Raw genomic sequence first — 26,525 nt, forward strand, 5'->3', positions numbered from 1 at the left:
TCCTTACATCTAATTTAAATCTACCCTTGAACCAAGAAAAGGTGGATCAATGATCATAAAAAGACCACAGAAAATGGTTGTTTCTTCTTTTTTTACAAGCCCAGTTATTATAATTTATCTTGGACTGATTAGAAACCCAAAGGAATCAGAATGCAGACGTTCAATTTTAATAAATGGCTTGAAATGTAATTTAATTAGGTAATTGTATTAAAAAAGCATGATGAAACTGGATTTTTGCTATAGAGGTGTACATAACTAAAATGAAAGTAGGTTATTTTATGAAAACATGATTGGCATGGTTGCTGGGATTTCAATCTTGTGCAGTCCCTCAGCAGCAAAACTGACTAATGTTAAACAGTGAAGGTTTCAGGTATGGTACTGATGTGGCCATATTGGAGCTAGATTATAGGTAGGAAGCTGTAGTATGGCCTGACTAGATGTAGCTGTTTACCTGTAAATTAAAGCATGAGCACCGAAGTCTTCAGAGGTAAGCTATTACGAAAAAGTAAATTCTAAAATGAATTATTTAGATTCATTACTCAAGGCCCTTGAACCAGACTAATGGTTGAGGTATATTTTCTGAATGGCAACCTTACTAAAGCAAGACTTCTACTAAGCCTTTCTTTTACATAAGAAGAATGAGTTCCCCAATAAATTAAAATTCAGCATATTCATTGTTATAAAATTTGATCAAAGCAAATCACAACTCCAGGAAATACTTGCAAAATTGCAACAGCCTGCATTTATCTTCTTAAATATCATCTTAACTTCTATTGAGTACAAACATTTGAACCATTGCTTCCTAATGGTGGGCAGTTAAGACACCTCTTGTCTTGCAATGCAAATGAAACTGGATTATGCCTATGTGTTCAGTTGCTAATACACACACTTGTTTGAAGGTTCACATCCAAAATCTATGTTTGGCCACCACTTGGTTTACTCTGCTGAAAAAAGTGAATCTATTTGAATAATATTTAGACTGCGTGTAGCAATAACATAATTCAATTAATAATAGGAAATGGCGGTTCTAAATGCTACTTCTGGGATGAAAAGTCAATATATTTAAATGAAACTGCTGAGAAGTCATATTAAAATTGAATATTTCTTCAACACAAGAAAAATATATAAGGGGTTTACAAAGAACAAGTTTTAAAAAATAATTTGCATTACCTCTTTTACTTTTTTCCCCTACGATGTACGACAGATGGAGATACACATGACAATAAAAAAGATAAACTACAACCATTTTCTACTTGAATTGACACAGTCTCCTTGAAAAGTTACACCAGATAGATACATGAATAGATTTAAAGCTTACATTTAGATTTCACAGTAAATAATTCCTGAAAAGCAAAAAATCATCTTCTGTTCCTAGATACTTATTATAGTCTGGATTTGCATTTTTCTTAAAATGGTGCAAATTATTCTGGGTTCACAATAGTGGAACACAGAGCAAAAATTGTCCTTGTCTACATTCAAAAAATTGAATTTTAATGGGATTATTTTTGTATTTAATAGATCAAAAAGACTGCATTTTCACTTTGTTGAAGAAGATAACCCTAGGATTTGGAACACTCGGGCTTATGCTCTAATGAATAGTTAATCAGTTACAAAACAGAATTGCTGTCTCCTTGATGAAAAATGAATGAATCAATGAATGAGAGGACTATCAAACAACAGTCGATACCTTCATAACCAGTGGATTCACCTGGGATGTAAAAGAATGGCACATGAACTTGGATATCCCAAGTACAAAATGAAGGCTTTAACTTAAAGGCTAATTAAATTACCTTATAATTTTATCTTGATATTTACTAAAAGTGTCATGTATTTGTACAGAATACTGTGGAAAAATGTTAGAATCTGAAGGAGGAAAAATGTGAGAATGGGAAAATTGTTTTTCATCTAGTTTCAAGAACAACCAGCAATAATTTCCCATCTCAAAGTTTTCTGAAAATTCTATCATGTACTGCTGCCTAGCTACAAAACTGATCCAGGAATGTCTATCCACTCTGCTTCAAAAAGCTCGAAAAAAAAGAAAAAAAAAAGAATTAATGATTAGCTTTTGATAAAGAAAAGGGCATTTGCCCTTCAGTTAAGCTATTCTATAAATAAATGGTTTGATTTTGAACAGGCAAAAGCTCAGAAGAATTTATCAGGAGTTTCTCTATTAAGTCTAGACATCTCATTAGTTACCTAAGTTAAGAGTACATATTATTTATATTTGATCTATAGCCAAAAAAGAGAAATTGACATCTCTAGAGGGCAGTTAACTACTGATACCTGACTGAGACTAGAGCAACAATGCACACAACCTCAGAACCTTGAAGTTTTTGCCTTCAACATCTGGTCAGCAGTCGACATATCTGAATTTTATCTAAATCAGGACAGCTTGTTTGGAAATCTCTACTTTAACTATATCAGAAGTCATCTCAGTTACCCTTAGTATTAAAAGTCATTCATATGGTGTCTTATATAGGTTTTAGTGGCCAGTTCTTTACGCCATATGTAAATGCGCATTTATTCATGTTCTCTACTTTGTCATTAATGCAACATACTGAAAAAATGTTATGATTATGTGAGAATTACTGCTGCATTCTTAAAATTTAGTAAATTGTTTTATTTATGCAAAAGGAAGCCACAAAGCAGCAGGACTATTATCCAGATTTTTGAAATACCTCTACTATAGCATTTTTACTGTATAGGAATTAGCATACCATTGATAAATTATAAACAAGTATTTAGATAAATGCATTTGTGCACCCTGTAGAGGGCACAAATACACATTTAAAAAGTCCATCATATGCCAGTATACAGTATGTATTTAAAATGTCACTGTAAAAATGCCTTCAAATGCCTTTGAATTCATGAAAAAATGAAAATATGAGAAGAATACTCAGATGTATTTCTACAATGCTGAAACAGATAAGTTTATATAAAACATTTTATGCCTATTAGACCAAAATGAAACAAAAATGCTAGTGTCTCCCATTACTGAAAATCATATTTTTATTTTTATTTTTTTTTAGAAATAAAATGAAGCTATAATATCGGTTCCTCACAAGGTTGTTAAAAAGTTTCAATTTGATATTGCCACTAGTTATCTTGATTATCACCTGTTATGACTGACTTTTTAATTCCTACTCTTTATTAATATTCTGGTTTTCTTTCCAGAAGTAAATTACACGTACGAATACGGCACATTCAAACCTGGCATTACCGCAATGCAAAAAGGCAAATGACTTAACTGAGAGATAAGTCTTTACTGCAGTTTTAAATGGAAATCCTGCAGCTGTGAGAGAGAGAGAGAGGATGTGCAACAGTAATTTTGTCACTTAATATTCCCACCTTCAAGTCAGCATAGCAATGAAGAAAGCCTTTTAATTTAGTAACAAAATGGAAGCAGGTGTATTTCAAATTAGTTAACTGCAATGACTTTAAACCACCAATGGCCATGTTAGCAAACGCGTGCCTGTGTGTGATCTGTATTAATCGCAGGAAAGACGGCGTATTTTCTGCAGGAAAGGACAAGATACTAAAGCATACTGCAATATGTTATAGTTGGCTGAAATACACACCTTTTGCCAAAGACTCAGATGTTTTTGCAGGCAAGAACCACAAGAGAGTTGCCACATACCTTGCAGAGGCTGTGGGAAGAGGGTTTATGGCAGTAATTTACTGCTAGATCTACCACTCCATTTTCAAGATGGGACTGCGCTGGTCACAAAGTAATTTATCAGTGCCGGTCTCAATCCTCCTTTCTATGTCACCAAGGAGCAGTATCAGGACTCAGATTACAACCACAATTCAGATTACCTGGCAAGCCTTGTAACAGTCCAGCTCCACTGTGAGTCCTGTGGCATAACCCTAGTCTAGTCTTTGCTCTTTTACTGTTTGTGAGTCAGGAGAGACTCGAAAATCACACTCTCGTCAGTGCTGCAATACACCTATCATAAATTCACCATAAGACTTTTAAGGTTTAAGCGCTTTTCGTTGCCTTGATATATAGTAAGGCACGTCTGGCTAAAATTACCAAGCAGACTTTATTTGTGTGTCAAAATTCGGTGTGGCCAGCTGCCAGAGAAACCTGTTGTTCACATCCTCTTAGACATTAAACTACGTTATGTTCAGGCACTTTCAGAACAGAATACTGAACACCAGGCACCACGATGGTCATGTCTAGGGAACAGAATTTTGCACAATTTGACAGTCATCTTGAAATCAATTCTTTTGCTTTATGACTTATAAGAATATATTTTCTATGTCCAGCTTTCAACAAAAGACCTTACCAGGTTCAGAGATAGGCTAAGAGACAAAAAAGAAAATCTTTCTTATTTTGCCTTTTCTTCAGATCAACTCTAAGAGGTATTTCTCTATATTATCCAGTTAACAAACTATCATGATGCTTACCAATCCAGCCTATCAGCTTTCACTGAAGAGAACCTTACTTGGAAAGACCTCTATTCTTACATTCTTAAACCTTCCAAAGGAATTTATTTAGTTCAGATTCATTCCTCCCATCCTTTAGTCTCCCTCTCCCCTCCAGACATCTCATCACTGTAAGTAATGTGTTCTGGTTTTTTCAGCAGGATTCTCCCTCTGCTCCTTTCCTTGTTTTGTATTAAAAGTCCCTTTTAATATCCATACTAATTTTACACATTAATGCTTTGCCAAAATGAAATTGTTTTGAGTTACTGTTAGTTTTGCTGTCATGAAGAAAAACAAAAACAAACAAACAAAAAAAAAAGAGTATTTTCATTAAAACTTCAAATTCAGAAACTCTAATTGGTCTTTTGCTTTCATCCTAAATCTAAATATAAACTGGGGAGGCAAGGCCAAGAATGACAGTGAGAAGAAAAAAAATTGCAACTATAAAAAGCCTGAAAATAGTCCTGACAGCTAAAACATGAAACAAACTTGTTGATAAATACTCTTTCTGCACAGTATGCTTTATCTATTGCGTTTTCTCTGTTCCACAGTGAGTGTAAAAACAGATTTAAAAAGTAGTCCATCATTTGGTAATGCTGCTAAGATAAAAATAGCAAAAATAATACAGCTGGTTTGCTTGATATGAGAATAAATATTTTTTAAAAAAGGCACTTCCCTTTGATGTTTAATGAGAAAAGACTTTCAGATGTAACTACCAATCCCACCTCATGCTTTCGACCATAAATCGAGAAAGGAATTTTTCAAGTGAACCTAGCATTCGGCTACCGCCAGTATCTTGCTTTGTTGATCTTGGATACATCTTGTGTCTTAGCATGATATCCAGGTACTTTGAAAGCTTTACGTGCTGCTGTATCTAGACCTTTGACCACCATAACGTACTTGCTTTGCAGAAAGCGACGCAGAAAAAGGACATGAAAAAGCACTATTCCTAGTTACACTGTAAGTGGTGTAACCTATAGTACTTGCTGTCACTTCTATCACGCTTTATGTCTAAGATTGGTTTAGAATGCTGATGACTTAAGGGCAAAGTCTCCACTTGAGCTAAATGACATTTTGGCATTTGTAAAGGAATCGGGCTGCCTGGAAGAATTGAAAGGCACGTGTGTGTGTGTGTGCGCGCGCGCGTGTGTGTGCTTAGATCCATGCTTAACAGCATTTTTCTAGCATGCTCACAAAATATGTTTCAAATGTTTTACAAACGTGCTATCTAATAGTCTCAATGACAACCAAGATATTTGCTAAAGAACAGTTACCATAAAACTGAATTCTAATGCTTTCTAAGTAGGAACAGCTAGATAAATATATCCCACTGGGCCCATCACTGACATTAGTGTTGACGGGATCAATACAAATGTTATATATATCAAATGTTATATATATCAAAATCTTAAAATTTATGGTATGCATATTCACTTCAGTTTATCTACGAATGAATATATACCATCAGGAAACACTGACATGTAGGTTTTAGTGTGGGCTACCAACTACAGTATAATGATTTCTGAAAGGAGAGGTCTTGCTTTACCTTGCTAAGCTCATTCATTCTGTCCCTCCTTCTTGTCATGAAGTGTGCTTATTCACGCAGCTTTCTCATCTTCCCCTTACTGTACAGAATCTTATTTAAAAGTGAAGTCAAAAATACATACCAAAAGTAACTAACTTCTAAAACAGAAGTATAGGAAATACACTATGCAAAGAAGAACTGTACACAGAAGCAAATAAAGAGCAAGAGAATGGACTCTTTTAACAGCCAAAACCAAATTCTTTTCATTTTCTCTCCAGAAAGATAAAAGGGTAGCTGTATAATGTTGTTTTAGAATATCAACGCGGTTAAGTAGGGATGCTTTAGCTTGCCAAAATATGATCAAAGCTGGCCACATTTGTTCTGTGTTCTTCCATTTATACAGTTTTAATGCCATTTTGTGAATTAATCCTGTGAAATGACAGTGTTTTGTAGTGTTGCTCTTTGTTTCAAAACACTGCAGTTTGGCACTAACTTTGCTCAGTATCATACCTGCCTCATCAAGGCACACAGTTTGGACCAGTATACTTGATTTGTGACAGCATTTATTCAAACAGGAAGCAAAATGTCTGCGTTCCTAGATTAGCACTGATCTCCTGGGTTTGGAATACAATATCCAAAAACTCTGTACCTTGGTCCAAGAAAATGAAAATAGCTGATAAGAACTGACAGGAGATCACTGAAATTAAAAATATATAATATTAATTGCACACTGTGTTATGCACAGTTGTACAGTATGAAATAATAATGTAAAAAAAAAGATTTAACACTTTTGGAAAAAATAATAAAAATTAAAAATTACAATCAATGAAACTAATGAGAATGACTTTTAGAAATATATCAGGCGTAAAGTATATGCTAGTGAAAGTAGACTAATTGAAAAGCAGACAAGGAAAGTGAAAAGAAAAATTTTCCCCTAGGAATTTAAATATGAAATAGGAAGAGGTCCTTGCTAAAATATTTATAAATTAATAAATGGGGATGCTAATTAGTGAAGAAGGAAAACCAAGTGACTCCATAAAATCTCATCTATGGTACAAGATCTCAAGAACTATTTATTACGCCAGTCTTGCAAAGTTCTTCATTATATGCTTTAGCTTCAGTGGTACGACTCACAGGACCAAAATTCAAGCACATATTTAAATGCTTTGTAGGATTACTGCCAGAATGCTTAGCTATTGGCCATGCAAATTCAAACCCAAAGGATGGGCAATGTAGCTCTTAAAAATGTAAATCTGGTCAAACCAATGAGGCAACTAAAATGACAAACCATGGGTGAGAAAAATGTATATTTTAACAATCTATATAATTCATAGGTGCTTCTAAAAATCTTTGGTGAACTTCAGCACCAATTTAGTTTATTCATTCAGGGCTTACTCTTGCTCCTATACAATTAAAAACAAACCTTACACTGATTTCAAGCTCCAGGCTACTAGTTCCAGTTGATGGGGGCTGACAATGATGGAGAAGCAGCGTCATCTGTTTTACATTTGCTTTCAGTAAATTTTCTATAGAATTAATTTCCTGGCAAGTATGTTTGCTATCACAATGTTTTGAAAATGAGTACGGCAAAATAAATCTTGGCATTTTAACTACAAGCTTTGCATGGGTAACTAAATTCCAAGGATTAAGCTTATCCAATAATGAAACAAACATACTTCTGATGTATGCCAAAAATGCTTAGATTTCAAATCCTAACAAGTCACAAAAAAAGTAATCATAATCAAATCACCATCACAAATTGTTTACTGAAATTCAAACAATTAAATACAAGAGAAATGCAATTTCTTCACAGATGTTTCACAACTGGAAACTCACCCATTTCTACCGTGGAACCGCTTAATACATTTTTAAAAATGTATTAGTTCTATTCTTAGAAATTTGTCTGAGCCTGGTGATATTCATACACTTAGAAAGGCTAGGTGGTCAGGGGCCCTTAGATCAGTCCTATGACTATAAAATTACTGTCCCTGTTGTGTTCAATTTATCTGGATCTAAATAACCAGGTGACACTGAAGTTTAGGAGCTAAATTCTAAGAAAGAATATGAAGAAGAAAGAGACCAGCTGAGGTCTGAAGAAATTGAGAGGGGTTCCCCAAGAAGGCTGCTTGCTCTGATCTGGAAAGCCCATTTGAAAAGCTTCAGGGATTGCTTACAAGCAAGAACAAAGTAGGAGAAGATGATCTATGGAGGATATGCTTCTAAGCCAGGAATATCTGACCAGGCATAAACACAGTTATCACATAACCAAATAAAATCTAATAGACTCTAGTGAGAGTCAGAGCAAATTCAGTCAGACTAAGGACTACATCAATGCAATTAGCAGTTTCAAGACCATTCATGCTAGATTGTGTCTAGTTACATTTCAAGTAAGGGGAAAACTTGTTTGCATCCACATACAATACACTATTTAGACTTACCTTGAGATTCTTGTTTGATGATCAGATCTCAGAAAAAGGAGTCTTCTCCCTGGACAAGTGTCTGCTGGGAAAAACTGGTTTGACTGGTAGATGGAAGAATTTTGAATAGGAGTAGTAGAACATGATGAAGTTCAACTCTATCCAAAAAACTTGTGCTCATCTTAATGACAGGTCTCCCAAGAAACAGAAGTATTTACAGGGTAAAGAAATAAAGCTGTTGACCAGTCACTGGTTGACAGAAATGGTCAAGCTGTGACTGGTCAACAGCCATGTGGAAGGGATGAGAACTCTGAAGGACTTTCCTGAAACAAGCAAGAGCAAAGTTGTTAAGCGTACATGAAGAAGTGCAGACAGTAGAGTTGGTAAATGGCTTGCCTGTCTCTGAAAGCACATGCTGAAAGGCGGCAGAGAAAGCCAAGAACGTACGTGCTGGTTCTATGGCTGTACAAGCACTACTTGCTGGACCTCAGATGGGGATGCATGCCCTTCCTTCTATAGCAGAGGGATATTCTACCTCTCTCATAATGCCCCACTGTGCTATGACTTGCTCAGGATTTATGGAGAGACTTCAGTGTTCCTCTACTTAGTGAAATGGAAAATCTTAAGAAAGGAATAAAATTATTTGCTATTACTTTTCTTATACTTTGTAAAAGAGGCAAAAGGAAGTTTACACTTAGCTTGAACAGAAACCCTTTTATGCAAAGGTCAAAATGAGAATTTTGTAACTGATAGGTTTCATGAGTGGTTAGTTAGAGATACAAATGGAGAGCTAGGTTCAAATGCAATACTGATCTCTTTTTTTTTTGGTCATGCTACCCACCTGTACTTTCATACTAAACACTGTACTATAGCTAAGAAAAACCCTTAAAGAATATAAATAAAATTACAATGAAGAGCGCTGTATCTAACACATGTAAGTAAGGATTATTCTAGTGTAAATTTCTGCCAGAATTCTGACTCTTCTATCAGTGTTGCATGTAGAACAACAACAATATATTGTTATCCTGGCACATCCTAAACATTACTGAAACCTGTTAAATTGTCTGCAATCTCCATCTAGTCTTGCTAAGTGTTTTACATTAAAGCCTCATATAATCTACTAATTTCACATTTTCTATAAGGTCTTAGTTAATAATATGCAGATTACATTTACCAACTTTAAATGATTTTCCCACAAAAATATTCTTGTTTTTTATGGAAAGAAGCTTTTTATAATTTCTGGTATAAATTCAAGTGCGAGGTAGAGTTCCTTTAATGACTGATCTGATAAATAAAAGCTCAAAAAAGCTGAAAATATTAGTTAGTCATAAAGTATTAAAGTGCAATAATAAATAATATGAAGCATTTACAATTATTTAAAATAATAAACAATTCTATGTGAATAATACAGCTACTGCAGCACTTAATACAAAGATGGCTTCTTTTAAACAAGCAGAAACTTATGAGAAATGTGCCTGCCTATAATCGTGACAGCTGCAAAGAGTAGAACATTACTCCTAAGGTTAGAAAGAATAAATTTTATTGAATTTACATTAGTTGGCTTGTGACTTGAGATAAAAAGAAAATATCTGATCTCCTCTAAGGCTCATTCCTTGCTGTGATCATTAAGTTCAAAACAAAACAAAAAGAAAGAAGGAAATTCTACATTCTCTACGGCCAAAATATTCCAGTGGTTCACTATTCTTGCCATTAAAAAGTGAGGGGGGTTTGAGGGGGTGTTTTTTTGTTTGGTTGGGGGTTTTTGTTGGTGTTTTTTTTGTTTTTGTTTTTGGGGTTTTTTTTAAACTGATAGCATCCCTTGTTTTTAACAGGCTGTTTCTCAAGGTCTCAAGACTGATATCATATTCCCTGTGATTTTTTTTTTTCAAACTGAACAGCACCATCTTTTTATCTCTTCCCTCAGAGATCATGCTTCTGGACAACTAATAAACCTCTTGGCTCTGGATTCTATCCAGTTGTTTTCTGAACAATACTACACCAAACTGGACTAAGCACTTTGGCGAGGACCTTGCCAGTGTTGAATAAAGCAGAAGATCTGCAGGATCTACTCCTGTTTACACATTCTAGCTTCATATTTGATTTTCTTGCATCACATGACGCTCTTCAGCATGTGATCCAAAATCCTTCCTAACTTTTTCTGAGGACTCCTTTGAGTCTTACTTATAATTTCTCTGAGGTTTTACAATTGACCTCTGGAAGTCAATTGGATTTTGTTTTGCTGTTGTCTTTCCCTGTAACTTTCAAACAGGGGATGTTCTCATTACATGGTTGTTGCCCTCTCAGATTTCCTTCTACCTTCACATTCTTAGTTCCTCCCCACTGATTAGCAACACTCGTTAGTTTTTCAACACTGTGTCATCCTTATAATCTATAAATCTTTTGTACAGTCTCTGTCTTGATCATTTTTTTCCTAACAGATGTCTGTCTCTATGGTTAAAAGAAACAAGAGGACTCCAAATAGTCCAAAATGCTGTCACCAGGCCCTGTGCATTACATGATTCTTTCTATTTATAAAATGCTTCCTCTGTATAATCTTTTTGGTTTGGTGGTCAACATCACCACATAGGTTCTTCGACTTTTCATCAGTACCCATGAAGTATAAATCCATTTGCATTTTGAATCTCAGAGCAGTTATACGTTCTTTGGATGCATCTATTTCTGTCTGGATATTGAGGGGTTTTGCTTCATTCTCTTTTTATGAGATGATTCTTATCACATAATTTCTTTTATATATGTTGATTTTTGCCACTCTTCCTTTTGGAATTTACATTACCCATTCTGAATTCTTATACATTTCTGTCCACACTTAATCTTCATACACATATACACACTTCTGTACTTTCTGAACATCATTATATACTTTTAATTCAGATACAAAGGTCTATATACATTGATAATATTTTTCTAGAGCCAAAATGATGGCTTATCATGTTTGTGTCTTGGTGTACTGAATTTAATGCTGTCAGACACTGTGAAATGTAAACTCGTCATTAGCCACAACGAGGATAGGAATTTATATTCACAATGTAGGCTGAAGGCTGCAGGCCATATTTTTGTGGGCGATATAATTTTTTTTATGGAGTTGCTTCCTGTGGGTGAAATTATTCCTGGCTTATAGCAGTCTGCTATGAATAAGCTTTAAGATGTATTGCAGAGCAGAAATGATTTGAATCTATATTTTTTCACAGCTTTGACTGCATACCTGTTTTATAAATAGGTCTACAGATAACAGTGAAGTCCAAGATGTTACTGGTGGAAATCTGCTAACCTTCCCTCTGAGTAAGGCTTTGTTTCAAACTGTGACTGCCATGGACTCAAACAGTACCTCCCTGTGAGGATTTCTGTATTTATTCTTTCTGCTACTTTCTACCTAAATTTAGAGTCAAGATCTTCCTGTTCATTCACATAAGTTTTGAAAGTATGATGTATCTCATGACGTATTCTTGTATAATCTCACCATACAGTTTACGGTTACTAAATACATTAGCTTGTACTGAAAGTGGGGTAAAAATATTGCCTTAAGATCAGATAAAAATTAAAAAGCCACTTTGTAGTGGTTTCAGAGGGAACAAAATGCAGTTCTGACATGTATTACATGGCTCACAGTAAGAGCTACGTCTGTGTATTTTTTGGGAAAAGTCAAATGCCTGCAATATTTCCTAAAAATGCAATAGTATTCCTTCTATTCTGAAAGCTTTACAAATTGAAATCCAAATGATGTCATCTTCTAGCATCTAATGAGAATACTGTTCCAGGACAAAGCAAGATATTTTTGGCCTGTAGTATCATCATTACAGGGCGATTATTTAGAGCCAAATACTCTTTCCATTGAACCTAAATCCTATAGTACTTTGCAGCCTGACCCTTATTTCCAACCATAGAATTTTGTTTCCAGGCAGAAATAAATCACGAGCAAGTATTTTAAGGCAAAAAAAGAAAATGGGAATGCTGGAGTTCCTTTATGATTCACCTTTCCCTCCTGTGAGTAGCTATATCTTAAAAATAGAGATGGGTCTGACTGCTGTAATTTAAATGTGCATTTTCAAAACTACCAAAGCCCGAGGGCATGTGAGCGTCAGGCTTAGCTCAGGTTTTAACAGTTAGAATTTCACTACAAAAACTGAATCCAATTCATATCCAGCTCCTGTATCAAAATCTTCTGAAGGTTTAGTATGTTTTCCAAACAAACTGGTTTGGTTTGATTTAAGAGTTATCTCAGCTTACTTGTAATGGGGCAATTTTCCACCAGGCTTGAACCCTTCCATTGGCCATGTGGATTTGCCTGGTATCATGCAATTTAGACCCTTCAAAACTGGAACTACTTTAAATTGCATCTCTGGACTCTGCACAGTCTTTAACAGGGAATGTGGAACATGATGTAGATATTAGCAGTTTTTCCTAAAAATATTCATTCTTACATTGGTCACAAATACGCAATAACTTGATCTCGGTCTCAAAGGTTTAACCTGAAAACCAGATTCAATCTGGAAGTTAGAATCAGTCTCTGGATCAGTATCATCCTATACCAGAACAGAGCAAATAGTCTCTTCACTAACTTTGGGAAGCTGCTGGCTGTGCTTTGCAAAGGAACAGCTCAGACAAGTACAGAATCAGCACAAAACCATAAGCCCTATTTAATAGAATTAAATACATTACAGCCTAGAAGGAGAGGAAATGATTAAAATCTGTCTTGTCTTGTAACTGATGTTATCATGAAAAAAGGGGAGAAAAAAGTTCAATATGGAAGGAGAGGCATTCAGAAATCATGGATTACAGAAAGGTTGCCTTTCTAGGTAGAGGATAATTTTTCTTTACCTAAACATCAAAACAGTGTAATTTTCCTGGTTTTTTTTCCTTCCTTTTCCTTTCTCCTGCCTGACTATATGCTGGCTCCTTCTATATCTCTGTCTATAGGACAGCCTTGCTGAGTATTTTTCAGTGGAGTGGCTGTAAGAAATTGAACATATTTTCCTGGGCTGGCAGAACTGCTTGCACATTTGTCTGCTTTTGGGTCTATTCCCTTTTCAGAAAAGCTTCTTTTATCAAGGCTTCTCTCTCTTTACATACATTCCCGAGACCAATCATTCTGTTCCTTGACATGTTTTTGTTCAAGTGCCAGAAATCAAAATCTTTCTTTTGCAAACAAGCTGCTATTATCCTTTGGTCAATGTAGTCCAACAATCTACATAGTCACCTGCAGGCTGATGTAAGTACACACTGCTAGTAATCTGAGCTGGCTGGATGCATGCTATCCTTAACTACAAGATATAAATCTATTTCTACGATGTCCTGGATAAGAAATTTATTTATTTATTTAGTGTCACCACTTTTAGCCTGCCTGTAAAACTTGCAGTTCATAGACACCTTGGAGCTCACATATATATGCTTGTAATCTGCTCTACAGTTGTACCTCAGGAGGAATGCTCTGACAGGTTGCTCTGTTGCCACGTGGTTAGACTCCTGCGCTAATACTTTCTTTCAATCAGAGCTCTCATACAGACAAGTCTGGATGTTAAGTGCTTCCTTGAGATCCAAATAAGCTTATCAGAAACTTTATTCATCCAGTACATTTTGGTGTATATATTACTGTAGTCATTACTAAGGGAACACAGAAATTCTATATATGCAATGCATTTTTGTTACTGACAGATGATGATAAAAGAATCCTGGTGTTCAGGGTACTGAGAGTCTGGCATATGTACTTAAAATTTTAACTTTTTACTACAACATCAAATACAGTAGTTTTAGTGTGGTCACACAATTTGGCTGCATAAGCCAGCTTAAAGTGATTAAGTGCTTCCCTTCATCTTGTGCCACTTCACTCTCCAAACTTCATCTGTCCTGAATGACAATCCACCAACTGAACATGGCAAATCCAAGATCTTCTTTCCCACTCATACTGAAATTCTTATTCAGTCTCTGAAGGCACTAGATATACGCCTACTATAATGACAACATACATCAAATAATCATTTATTTTTCTAAATTTCAGTACTTGTTATAAATATTTTATTTCTACTCTTCCAACCTAATTTGCAATTCACATATATTTCCTCATATTTCTGTCATGTTTCCTTTTTATAGCCATAAGCCATATTTCTACTTTATCATTTCAGTTTAACTACTCTGGAAGACCTTTCTGTATCTCAATTACCTGCAGACTCACAGTTCTACAGCATAATTTTAAAATCAAAACCGAGGTATTGATACACTGCTCTGCATGATAATTCTGGGTATTATTAGAATATTATTAGAATATAAGTATGTAGGTATCTTCTGAAGTTTTCTTGATACATCGAGGCTCTCATCTTTCATCCACTGAAGTGGTTTTGATCAAAGCCATACTGAACCCACTATGAGCATATACTTTAGTGTAATGAAAAAGATACTTGCAGCCCTTCACAGATGTTTCCTTGACACTGCTCTGGTGTCAAAGTAGATTTGACCTACATCTGTCCTGCTATTAATCTGAGAAAAAAATCCATTAAAACGGAAGTATGCTATCTCCTGTCTTTCTCCAGCTTCTGTCTTTCTACATAACTTTGCTGTTTGACAAGGTAGAAGGCTCATAGGAGTTCATAATGATCTGCAAAGTTTTTATGCCTCTTCTTTTTGATTCTCCTACTACTGCTAGCAACCATATGCAAGCATTATTATAATTGCAATTTCCATGATGAGATCTATTATTATGTTTGAAATATGCAAAGTGATCTTCAGCTAATTATATCAGCTCACACAATACAGACATGGAGTTCTACATATCTGAAAAGTTTTGTTTCAATAAATTATGGAAGCAGTTGAACACTATAGAACAACTACTAAAATCTCGGTAACACATTAACTGACCAGGTTTTTATTAGCTTCTCACTTATTTTTAGAGGAAAAATATTACTGTTACCATAATTATCATTACAAAAAAATTCAGTTTTATCTAAAAAGGACTTCAGGTCCTGTGCTAAAACAGATCACGCCACTCGGATGTGCAGCAGTAAGGGATGAAAGAAAATAAGCCAACAGTTAAGAAAGTAATAGAAAGCAAAACCATAAAGGTGAGTAATATTTTGCAAACAATCTAGACTGGGTTATTTAGAACAAGTGATACAGCTTATTTGCTGCATCTAGAAAATGTAAATGGATTTGACTGCTGAAGAGCAATGGCTTCTGGTGGACAACCTACTTGGTTTACTTTGCAAATCCATTTTTGTCTTGTCTTTTCTTAAACGTGATTAATAAAACAGCCATGTGTTCAAGTACAACTCATTTAGAAGAAGGTACCTAACCCTGTAAAAAATCAAATTACATTATTGTTTTTATGAGTCAGAGATAAAATCATGGTTAAATAAAGAACAACGTAGCCAAGTCTGAATGAAGTATATAGGTCAGAAGAACATGTAGGAGACAATATGAATTGAATTGCAGTCTCTTCTTTAAAAATCAGAGAAAACCACTCTTTTCAAAAAAGCAAAATGTTTGTATAATTTGGATAAAACATTGTAAGTTTAATGAAAAAAGGGTTCTGATAATATCCTTTTAGCTTTAACTGAGCAAACCACTTCAAAAGCCAGAAGAGAAAAACCCTCAGTTACATTGTCCAAAGAAAGTAGGTGTTTAACGGAACTAGATGACCTCCGCTTTGCTTAGCGCTTCTTATATAGCTGCTAACTACAAGTTTGGCTTAAGAAAAAAGAGGAAGACAAACTGTACTAACACAGACATACAGCGGAAGTCTTTATAGAAAGAATTACATTTTTTTTGTAGCAGTATCTCAGCAAAACCTGTATTGAGCTAGGCCTTTTTAATCAGTTTACTCACAAGTACTCAGGCAGGCATAAAGCTGAGTCGTGATACATGCTTGTACTCCCACCTACAAGTGTCACCAATACAGTATTTTCAAGTTCTGCTACAAGAATATCTTATAGAGATCATATTGCAATTAAAAGAAATATGAAATAAAAGCACAGGGGATAAAACTTAAGATTTAAATAACAGAAGGGAAAATGAAACACGTACTCTTGCTCTGTAGCCGCAGAGGGAGTGAAGAAGACTCCACGATGCTATAGACACTGTCCATTCATTGAGACAGGGTGAATATAAGGGATGGAGGAAGGTTTAACAACGTGCAGAAAGGAACCTGTGAGTCCACCAGAAACTCAGCTGCTTATTCCTGCTTGTTTCCCAGCTCTTTGGCAATATGTTTACTTCATCGTGCCTTTCTCTTCCCTCCCTACAAAGCTCCATGATACATGTTAAGCTTAGCAGTAGGAGGCATGCCTGCACACAGGGACATTAATCTGCTGCAATTCTAACAGTGCTGTCTAACAAAGCAAAGGTTGAGTCTTTTTTCTTCTTTCCTTGAATGATAAAGTAGAAAAGAGCTAAAGCAGTTAAAAGAAAAAGCAAAATTAACAATGGAAGGAAGAATAAGAAGTCTACATTAAATCAGCCAACTGCCTAATTCTATAGTGAGAGACTCTTAATAAGGAAATATATAGCTGCAGTATCTCTAAACCAAAAAGTACTACTTCTGACTCCATTATTTTTCTTATCTGGGAAACATTCATAACTGCATTACTAGCCTGTTTCTACTACACATTTCTCCCTGGAATAGACTGCCAATGTAAAAATTTACAAATAAAAATGCTACAAAAATAATCAATGAGAAGCTGTAAACTTAATCTTTCAAGTTTTTATTAATCAAGAATGATAGATTGCTTTTTGAAGTTATGTATTACAAAAGTATTCTTCTGAATTGAGAAAAAATCATATAAAACAAATCTCACATTGCCATACTGGTGTATAAATGCCCATGAAATGGGAATGCTTTAGAAAATTAATTACCAAAATGCATCATTTATTGGACCCATTCACAGTGAGGTGTTTCCAAAGAGACACTATTCACAACTAAGTAAGAAAATAAAATCAGATTTTCATTGTTGTACCACACAAATAACTACACGTGAGACTTTCATCTACAAATAGGCACAGCTTATTTTTATATTAATTTTTTGTTTTCTCTGTTCTTCCGTAACTCCTTTCCTATATTCACCCCAAGGCACCATGATTATCAAAACACAGGCTTGAGAAAAATACACTAAAAAAATTCTGGTTGATGTTTGACATTATGATGCCTTGCCAGGTTTCATCAGTCATATCATATCATATAGAGTAATGCCGTCTGATTGATGCAACTCACAGGGACTCATCACTTTTCATGGGTTTGCTGAAGAATTTAAAGGTATCACACAACCTTTGGACAGAATTCAAAGAGCTAATATATGAAAGAAAGATTTTGTTATTTTATTCTTCCATGAAGATAGAATTTTTTATTTTTTTTTTTACCTTTGGAAGATTTTTTTTTTAAATACTTTTCTTGAGATTGCATGGATCATCTAACTTTCAGTCTCCATTGGGAAATCTATGTTAAACAATTTCAGCTTTAGAATTAAGTCAACAGTAAAGTATAGATGTCTCATTATAGCTTTATTATTTGGCTGCAGATTAGTACTTATGCTGCAGAACGCCTTTTAGGGATACAGAAATTGGGATATGAGGTTATTTTGTGTAAGCCTTTCAGAAATGTTCATTCATTTAGAAATCTAATACTCTTCCCTTCATTCTGTGGGATAATATTTTTCTTCTCTAACAAGATGATGGAAGGGTAAACCTAAAGCAGGCCCTAGGGACTTAAAGCATAAAATTTTTAAGCTAGTCTTTTATCACCTCATTATAAGATAGTTTACTAATGAAATCTGATTTCAAGACAATTATCCAGAGATTAGAAAGAATGATCCCAACTTTATTAAATTACTTTTGAATAAACACAAAGGACAATAATTTTCAAGTGACTTTTTTAAAATAAATTACTCTTTCAAATTACAATTACAAAACATCTTAACATATTTTTCCAAAGAAACAGCTCCAAATGTTGGACATAAGCTATTTAATGGCACATAATTTGTATTTGACTTCATGACCTAAATGACAACATTTAGAACCTGATAAATCCTCCAATATGCCTATTTTCTTTGTGATATTTAAATGCTGCCTAAATCTTTCTTTTGTGTGTGCGTGCAAGTAATTAAAGTCAATGTTTTTATAACTTTAATCCTAAAATAATTTTTCTAGTTAAATGAAATAATTTCTTTGAAAAGTCAGTCCTAACTCTTTATTTTTCATTTTAGCCACAGAAGGAAAATCAATTACTTGTACAAACAACTCAAGTAGTGAGATTCTCTGGTGGGACTCAACAGGTATACAGTAATCCCTGAAACTCAGATGAATATATCAAAGCAGCACAAATGTAGGTTTTCCTAGCCTTTACTTTTTCTTTCTTTTTTTTTTTTTTAATTTGAGAAGGGGTAGCTTAATGTAAATACATGTACGGTCAAGTATATTTCTGGAATTAAGGAGCTAATCCCATTCTTTTCAGAAGGAACAATTTTATATCCCATGTTAAGCATCATTGAATAAATTTTCATTAGTTCTGCTTTCTATATTACCGATGTCATCGGGCGCTGTGGGAGCTCAAGCCACTTTGAAGTTAAAGACAGTTGAGCAGTGCTTTGATTTTGAAGTCTGATAAAAAAAAATTACCACAACATCTACAATTTATGATTACATTTCTTAATGGCAGGAAATCTAATTCTCAGTGCCATTTGTAAGATGTTTTATTTTTTAACTTATGATAGATGCTTTGAAATCTCCTGTGTCAATTGCGTGTTTAAGATTAGCTTTCTCGGTATTTAATATTCTGATCAAGTTTAAAGCCTAGCGGGATTCAATATGATTTTCTTTTTTCTTCCTGTGTTATTCCAGTTATTGTCTTAGGGTTTACTATGGTAAAATTCTTGTACAGCTACTACCTATGAAGAATCCTGCTGAGTCAACAAAACACTAATGTCTCCTTCTCCTAACCCCACATTTGGTAAACCAATACAATTCAGTGTATTATATTGTATGTTGCAACATCACTGCCCTGCCTGCTTGTAAAGGCCTTTTCTTTCGGTTTAGCAGTATTAAAAGAGATTGCTTGGCTAGAGAACATAGACAGAGGTCAGATAGCAATGAAAGAGGAAGAAACGTTATCCCACATATACTGGCAAGCAAGAATCTTGAGGCTTATGAAGTAAGTAGAGTCGTAGCTTGACCCTGGACTCCCTGGATCTATTTTAATGCTGTATCTGGCATTACACGGAAGTAGAACTACCTAATTTTTTTTTTTTTTAAAGGCTTAAAGTTGCTAGTAATGCATTTGTTTGTTTTACAGACCAGAAAGGGATATTTTATCATAATCATCATAAACCAGAACCATCTTATACTTTCTACACAATTGAACTTTTATACTAGTAGGTTGCTTTCAAACTCTGTAACTCAGGCATCCCCAGATATAGACTAACTAAAGCTAAACACCCCTGACTGGTGAAGAAATTCAAGTTTTGCATTATGAGGCATAACTCAAGTCCTGCCCAAGTTCAACTAAGATTTCATTAAGAAGTCAAAGTTAAAGCATATATCTAAAACAAAGTTAGGTAACTGATTTTTTTTTTTTTTTAATAGGCTAACATATTGCTAATATCAAATGGGTTACTGAGAAATATATATATATTTCCTTTATATTTATATACCTTATATAAATATAAATATATTCAATGACATTAAAATACCAATGAGAATTATTTTTCTTATTCTATTGAGCAAATGTTCAAGTCAAGACAAGGTTTCTACTTATTACAATTCAGCCGAACCTCCTAAAGTAAAACTTACTTTACATACCCTTAATTCATGTGGAAGCTAGACTTGATACTTTGTATACAGAAAAAAACAAAGGTCACAGTATATAACAATAGTTTTTATCATTGTGAAGGGGCATTCTCTATACAAATAGCATAGATATCACAAAACAATGCTAAATTCATGGTAACATATAAAAGCCAAATCACTGTGGTAAGGGTGATTTGTACCATAATTGGTCCTGCAGAGTTTAAATCCAAATCTGCCTTTACTGGAGCTAATTTCTAGATTATGCAATATCTTTTGGTTGGTCAAGCAATCACTGATGATGAGAAGGCATTTTCCTCCACAGTAGATGAAAATTTTGTAGAAGGCTGATAGAATAATTATTACTAAGGGTATTAAAAAAAAAAAAAAAAAGAAAAAAGTTTATATCCATTTAGAAACTTCATTATTACCATACCTGTTACTTTCAGTCTGTCTGCTCCAATGACAATCTCATCTTCATCTGCAGAAAACAATACTTTTCCACCTTCACTTGCCCTCACTTCAAACCTCTTACACTGGGCCTCCACAGCATCAGCTCCTGAAACCAAGGAAGTGAATGTTTCATCTAAGATATTTTGTAAGAATAAAAGTAATTATCAGCTTACGTGGAATATCCAAAACACATAGAGTACATGAGGCTTTATAAAATAGTTGGCTTTCTGTAAGCCTGGTAGGTAATTTGTATTACAAAATACTGTTAAATGAATTTGCAGAGTAACTATTTCACTATTGCACATCAGGATAGAATTGAAAATAACTATGAAAATATCTATTTCGGTGTCACGTGTAGAAGTCAACACAAGCATTTAGAATGTACTTAAACTCTGAGATCTTGAAATGCCAATTCAGACAGAGCTTTCTGGGGTTTGCTCAGCTTAAATTGCAGTTTCCATAAAGACCAAGAAATCAACATCGCAGAAAAGGGTATTTTTCTTTCAGTTCTACTGCAAACTTGAACAGTGGAATAACAAAACAACTTCCCCCCGCCCCCAACAAAACAAACAAAACCGATTAGCTGAGATGTCAGGATTTCTCTCACATTCTATGAAACAAAACTCTCGAATGTCTCAAAGCTCCAAAACCCTAAAATAATTCTGAAATCAAACAGACCTATGGAATTACATCTAACAGTGCAATTAAGAAAGTCTGCAGATACCAAAACTCTGTTAAATTTACTATGCTTTTCAATTTACTGGTTTTATCCTTATTCCTCAGTGTTTTGTCTGCTAATTTTTTTCTGAAAATTGTTATTTTATTTTATTAATCAGTGAAAGCAAAACTTTACTTCTGAACATGGTGTTGAAAAGCAACGAACTGCATATAGCACAATCAGCTGTAAGGCAGACTAGAAGATTTCAGGGAATAATTATCTGACAATTTTTCATTGATCTCTAATTACATTTCTAATGTATACCTGAAATGACTCATCAATCTATATGGATAAAAATTATGGGGAAGGCATTATAGACAAAGAAATCCATGAATGTGATTTCAGTTTATCAATCTGGGTTATAGATTTGTAAAAAACACCTGCTTCCATAATGTCGAAGTTCTCAGTTTAATATGCAAATGCACATTATGAAAATATACAATAAGAAATATAATAAAAGCTGTGATAACTAATTTTGGATGAGGAATTGACATAGCAGCCCTTAATTTGGAGTATTGTCTATAAAATCAAAACAACAATTCCTCTTACTTTCAGATGAGCTTACATTTGTACTGTGAAAAATTTCTAGTTATTTTTAATTCATGAATGTAAAAAGAAAATGAAGAAGAATTATAAAAATACTTATGATGCCCCATTTTCTTGAAGTTACACATGTTTATTCTGTTGTAAAAATGTAAAATGTCTCTCTGTACAACTGAACTTTATTTTAAATGTGATAATCAGGTGGTTGGCTTTGTTTTGAAAAAAACACTAAATTTTTGTAAAGACAGACAGGAACGGATTTCAGATAACCTAATGTTACCCATGGGATAAATACTACATCTCACAGAGATTTCAGGATGCTCACTAATAAAAGGTATAACAAAGTCTAATTGTCCATCAGGACAAATGTAATGACAACATATATGCACACACAGCTGTCTTACTGAATTAATCCATTACTCTTAAACACTTTCCAAAGGTCAGTGGTGGTGTCCTTGATAGCGTTGCCCACAGGCACATCTGAATTATTTCTTTAGAATGCTAGTGTTTAGCTAGCGATGCAGGCTAGCAATACAGGTGGGAGGGATGCTCCTTTCTTTTGCACCGTCACAGGCAAAGATGTCTTTTTAAAAAGCTGTTACATATATATTTGTATTTATTTGCTTTATGAATGCTTATTTTATGGAACTCAGTGAGATCTTGGCATTATCAGGCCTCTGGTTAGTTCAATAGACTGTTGTGTATCTGTCCAGTAGCAGAAATTTATCAATTCTTTCAATTTTACTTCTTAGTTTGCAAATATGTTAAGCTTACATGTTGTTTTGAAAAACAATGTCATTGCAAAAGGAATCATACTGCTGTTGACTGTATTGAGTTACTCTATGAAATTGCAACAACCACATGACTCAGATTACTGTAAGAACTGTTATAAAACAGGTGATATTACTATTTTATTCATTTGGAAGAGGGAGAAAATATAATATAGACTGGTTTGAAATACTTGCAGAAATTATAGATGACCTTTTACTGATTGCTTTTGAAGATTATATGATCCACTGATAATTTACACACAGCCATGATTCAATGCTCAAAATGATATATGATAGTCATGAGCAAACACTTCACGACAGTAGAATCAAGTTGTAATCCTCTTTAGATAGCACTGTACAACAATGTTTATTCTAGAATGCTTCTCATCGTTCAGAATGGGAAGACCTGTAGAGGCTAAAAGGATCAATGCTTTCTTGTTGAATATAAGTGCTTCCAGAAACCCTGTGGTTTGAAGGAAGATGGCCAAGATAGCATCAAAGTCATTGCTGAAATTTTTGATAACAAAATAAGTGGTAGCCTGATATTTGAAATAACAATGCATGTTGCTATTTAGTCATTGTGTTATAGTTGGAAGAACAATTGTGCCCTGTCTGCGTACCATTGATATTTTGCCACTGTGTTCTCTGGAAGAAAAAAAAAAAAAAAAAATGGCCTGTTCCTCAGTCGTTTAGGTTGCCCTAATAAAATGAAAGGTTGAAAATCAAATAGCCTCACTATGGTAAACAGAGAAACCATTTACATTTTACATAAGCTTTTTACATTGTCTAGCTTTTATTCATTGATATATATTTCTTACTGTTTCTGTTGAAATTGCTTTTGGAATTAAAAAAAAATTCTGATGCTATCAAAACATTCTATTTTGATACACTTTTGGAATAGTGTTTACTTTTGGTTTGGAAGTGTTTGTTCTTCATTGTGAAATATTTTAAAGATATACAATTAAAAGGCATTCATCTAATGTAAAATTTATGAAAGCAATATTAAAATTGACGTAAAACATATTCCTTTGAGGAAAAATTTGATGCAATCATTTTTTCCTGCTTTAGTCACGAGTTTGATTTCAAAATCTCAAAGCCCTTCTGGAACTGTATCTTTATTTTCCTGCAGAAGTCTAGTTTTCAATTATTTTGTAATGATTAGAATAGAATGTATTACACTTCACAAAAGCTGCATTTTGAATCATTATCGGAAAGCATAGGCAAGAATTCTGTTGTAGAAGTAAATTTCCGTTAACAAGAAATTTGAATTGTATTTTAAAACAATAAGTTCCTGGTTTCAGGTTGCTTAACAACCACCAAAATGCTCTATGTGAAACTCTTGCATACCTGAACATATTATCAAATATAGCACAAAATCAAGAAGATCACATCCTTTAAAGTCTTTAAACACCACTATATGTGAAGCATGATATTCTTACTTCCCCCATTTTGCAAAAGGAAAAGACATCGCACAAGACATAAGGATACTACCAGTCCCTAAAATGCAGACAGTTCCTCCCAGTAAGTGTGTTCTGGTCCCCCTGCGTGTGCCAGACTGGTGTGGCATCACCTGGACTGGTGTCCCTGCGGGGCACCCTGCCTGAGTGCTTGCATTTCCTTTGGAGGGAAACTGCAGCAAGGAGGAGGAGGGAGAGCCCTTGAGTCTCACTTCAACAGTCAGAGAGCACACTTCAGTCAAGTTTTGGCGAAACAATCTGAAAAAAACCCGTTGAAAAAAAAACACCTAGCTAAAGGTCAGTCAGGATGTTTGCGCTATAACAGGTAATAAACGCAGGTAGACTGAGTACATTCTGCTTTATGTGAAGCATTGTCTGGGGAACTGTTTGTAAAAATACCATGCTCATTTATGGAGACAGGTAATGAGAACATGACAAAGAAAAACAAAACACTCCACGCGACTGATTAGCAAAAAAATTAGTACAATGCAACCAATGTTTATTGTCATGGCTCAGGAGACTTGCTTTTTAATAGCGATGGGCTGGAAAGCAAGGAGTCCAGCACAGTGTGCTGCCTGCCTGACAACAGCAGCAGCATCCTGCAGGGATGGGAAAGCACAACTGAAAAAGGACCTGTCATTGTCCTGCAACCATAGTTACTAATCAGGAAACCAAAGGATAATCACAAATAACTTCATACTAACTTGTTTCATCTTTCTCTAAGAGCTGATGATTGCTTAGCTGCCTAAAAGGAAGCGGTATTAAAAGCACTGTGACGCTGTTAATTTACACACATGAAAGTTGTTAGTTCTGTAAAGAAAAGGGATTAACAGACAACATGAGAGAAATCAAAGAGAAAAAAGACCTGCCAAATTCTTACTCATTGTATATCACTGCAAGTGACAGCCCATGTTTCAATAACTGCCTTTTAAAACTTGCAGTGTATTTAGGATAATACAGCTTTTCATGAAGTACAACTTACAGAACAATGAACTGTAGCTTCTACAAAGAGATGCATATCTTTTAGATGTTCAGCATCTGTGATTCCTCAGCATCACATTGTATAAAAGTACACCTAGAATTCAGCTAGTCCAAAGTATCATTACAGGATGTAACTCTACTTTTTAATGCTAAAAGAAATGGATTTTTACTTTATGTTGCACTCAGGACTTAACAGAGCATCATTTTGTATTACTCACTTATTGCCAAAACAGTGGTTAGTGTATTCAAGCCACTTGAGAGATTCCTAACAAAACATAATACAAGTTAAGTTTGTGTCTTTGACATAGAACCAGATGTGAATGTTACAAAAATGGTTTTGAAAAGTTAAACTGCCTACAGAATAATCAAAGCTATCAAAATGGAATTCTGTTTCATTACATTTTCATTTCCCAGTTGCATGGGCAAAGTATTAGTGCATTCTCTTAGCTGTAATGCAAATTGCTGTGTTCCAAAAACACTCTACAAACATACACGTCTCATAGAATGTCTGAATCTTTAATAGTACTCCTAACAAAAATGATGAGAGAATCACCTTTTAGAATATCATACATGAACAAAGCAAATCTTTTGAAATTTTTAGCTCAAACTTGTAGAGCAATCACACTATCCACTATGCTTATTTTCAACAAATCATATCTGCTTTGGTCCAGAGAAACATGCAAGGAAATCTATCTTCCAAATTCTGTTTGTAAAGGTAACTTCTACCAAATACATGGCTATCTGAAAAGCTTTCTAGCTGCGGTAATACTAATCTACTTCATACTAGAGACGCAGTCAGCTTCTTAATAGCTTTAATCAGGACCAAGGGAAGTTCAAGGCAAACTCTCTTGTCAACTTGTGTCCAGGAAAAATATTTACTTGTAATTTCCATTGTATACTAATGAATTAAATTACTAAGTTTCTGTGAAATTCCATTCATTTAAAATACATAGATGAAACATGTACATTTCATATTCATCCGTACACTGTATATAATGATGGTTTATAACACATGCTTGTTGCACAGCAGTTGCATAATCAAAACTGTCATTAAACCAGCTGCATTAAAAATGGTATAAAGTATAAAATTATTCATTTTAGCTACAGTGAAGATGTGTTAAATGAAAATGTTGGGCAGTACATACAATATGGATATAGAGAATTATAGTACTGTAATCTGGATTAACACTAACAGAGATTAAATTTCAAGACAAGAACTGTGTCTATTTTGAATTTGTACCGTGTCTAGCTTGACTAACTTATGAAGTAATACCATAATAACAACCATGAAGAATGCATGCTTTAATGTTTTGCTTTTTAAAGTCAATGATGCCTTATTCTAGTTTATTATTATTCAGAAAAACAAAGTATAAACACTACCTGGAATTATCATAAGTACTACCAAGAACTCACGAGTCTTCCCAGGTTTAGATATAATTATAAAGATAAGATTTT

General features: G+C 34.4%; 1 protein-coding gene across 1 annotated transcript in view; it reads right to left on the reverse strand.

Moving 5' to 3' along the window:
* Positions 1-26,525, reverse strand: part of SGCZ (sarcoglycan zeta) — a 484,691-nt gene that overhangs the window by 30,442 nt on the left and 427,724 nt on the right. Inside the window, exon 5 of the mRNA XM_054825539.1 lies at positions 20,585-20,707. Within this exon, the coding sequence (XP_054681514.1) occupies positions 20,585-20,707 (123 nt within the window). The remainder of the gene's footprint in view (positions 1-20,584; positions 20,708-26,525) is intronic.

This window comes from Grus americana, chromosome 4 (assembly GCF_028858705.1).
Source record: "Grus americana isolate bGruAme1 chromosome 4, bGruAme1.mat, whole genome shotgun sequence".
NCBI lineage: Eukaryota > Metazoa > Chordata > Aves > Gruiformes > Gruidae > Grus > Grus americana.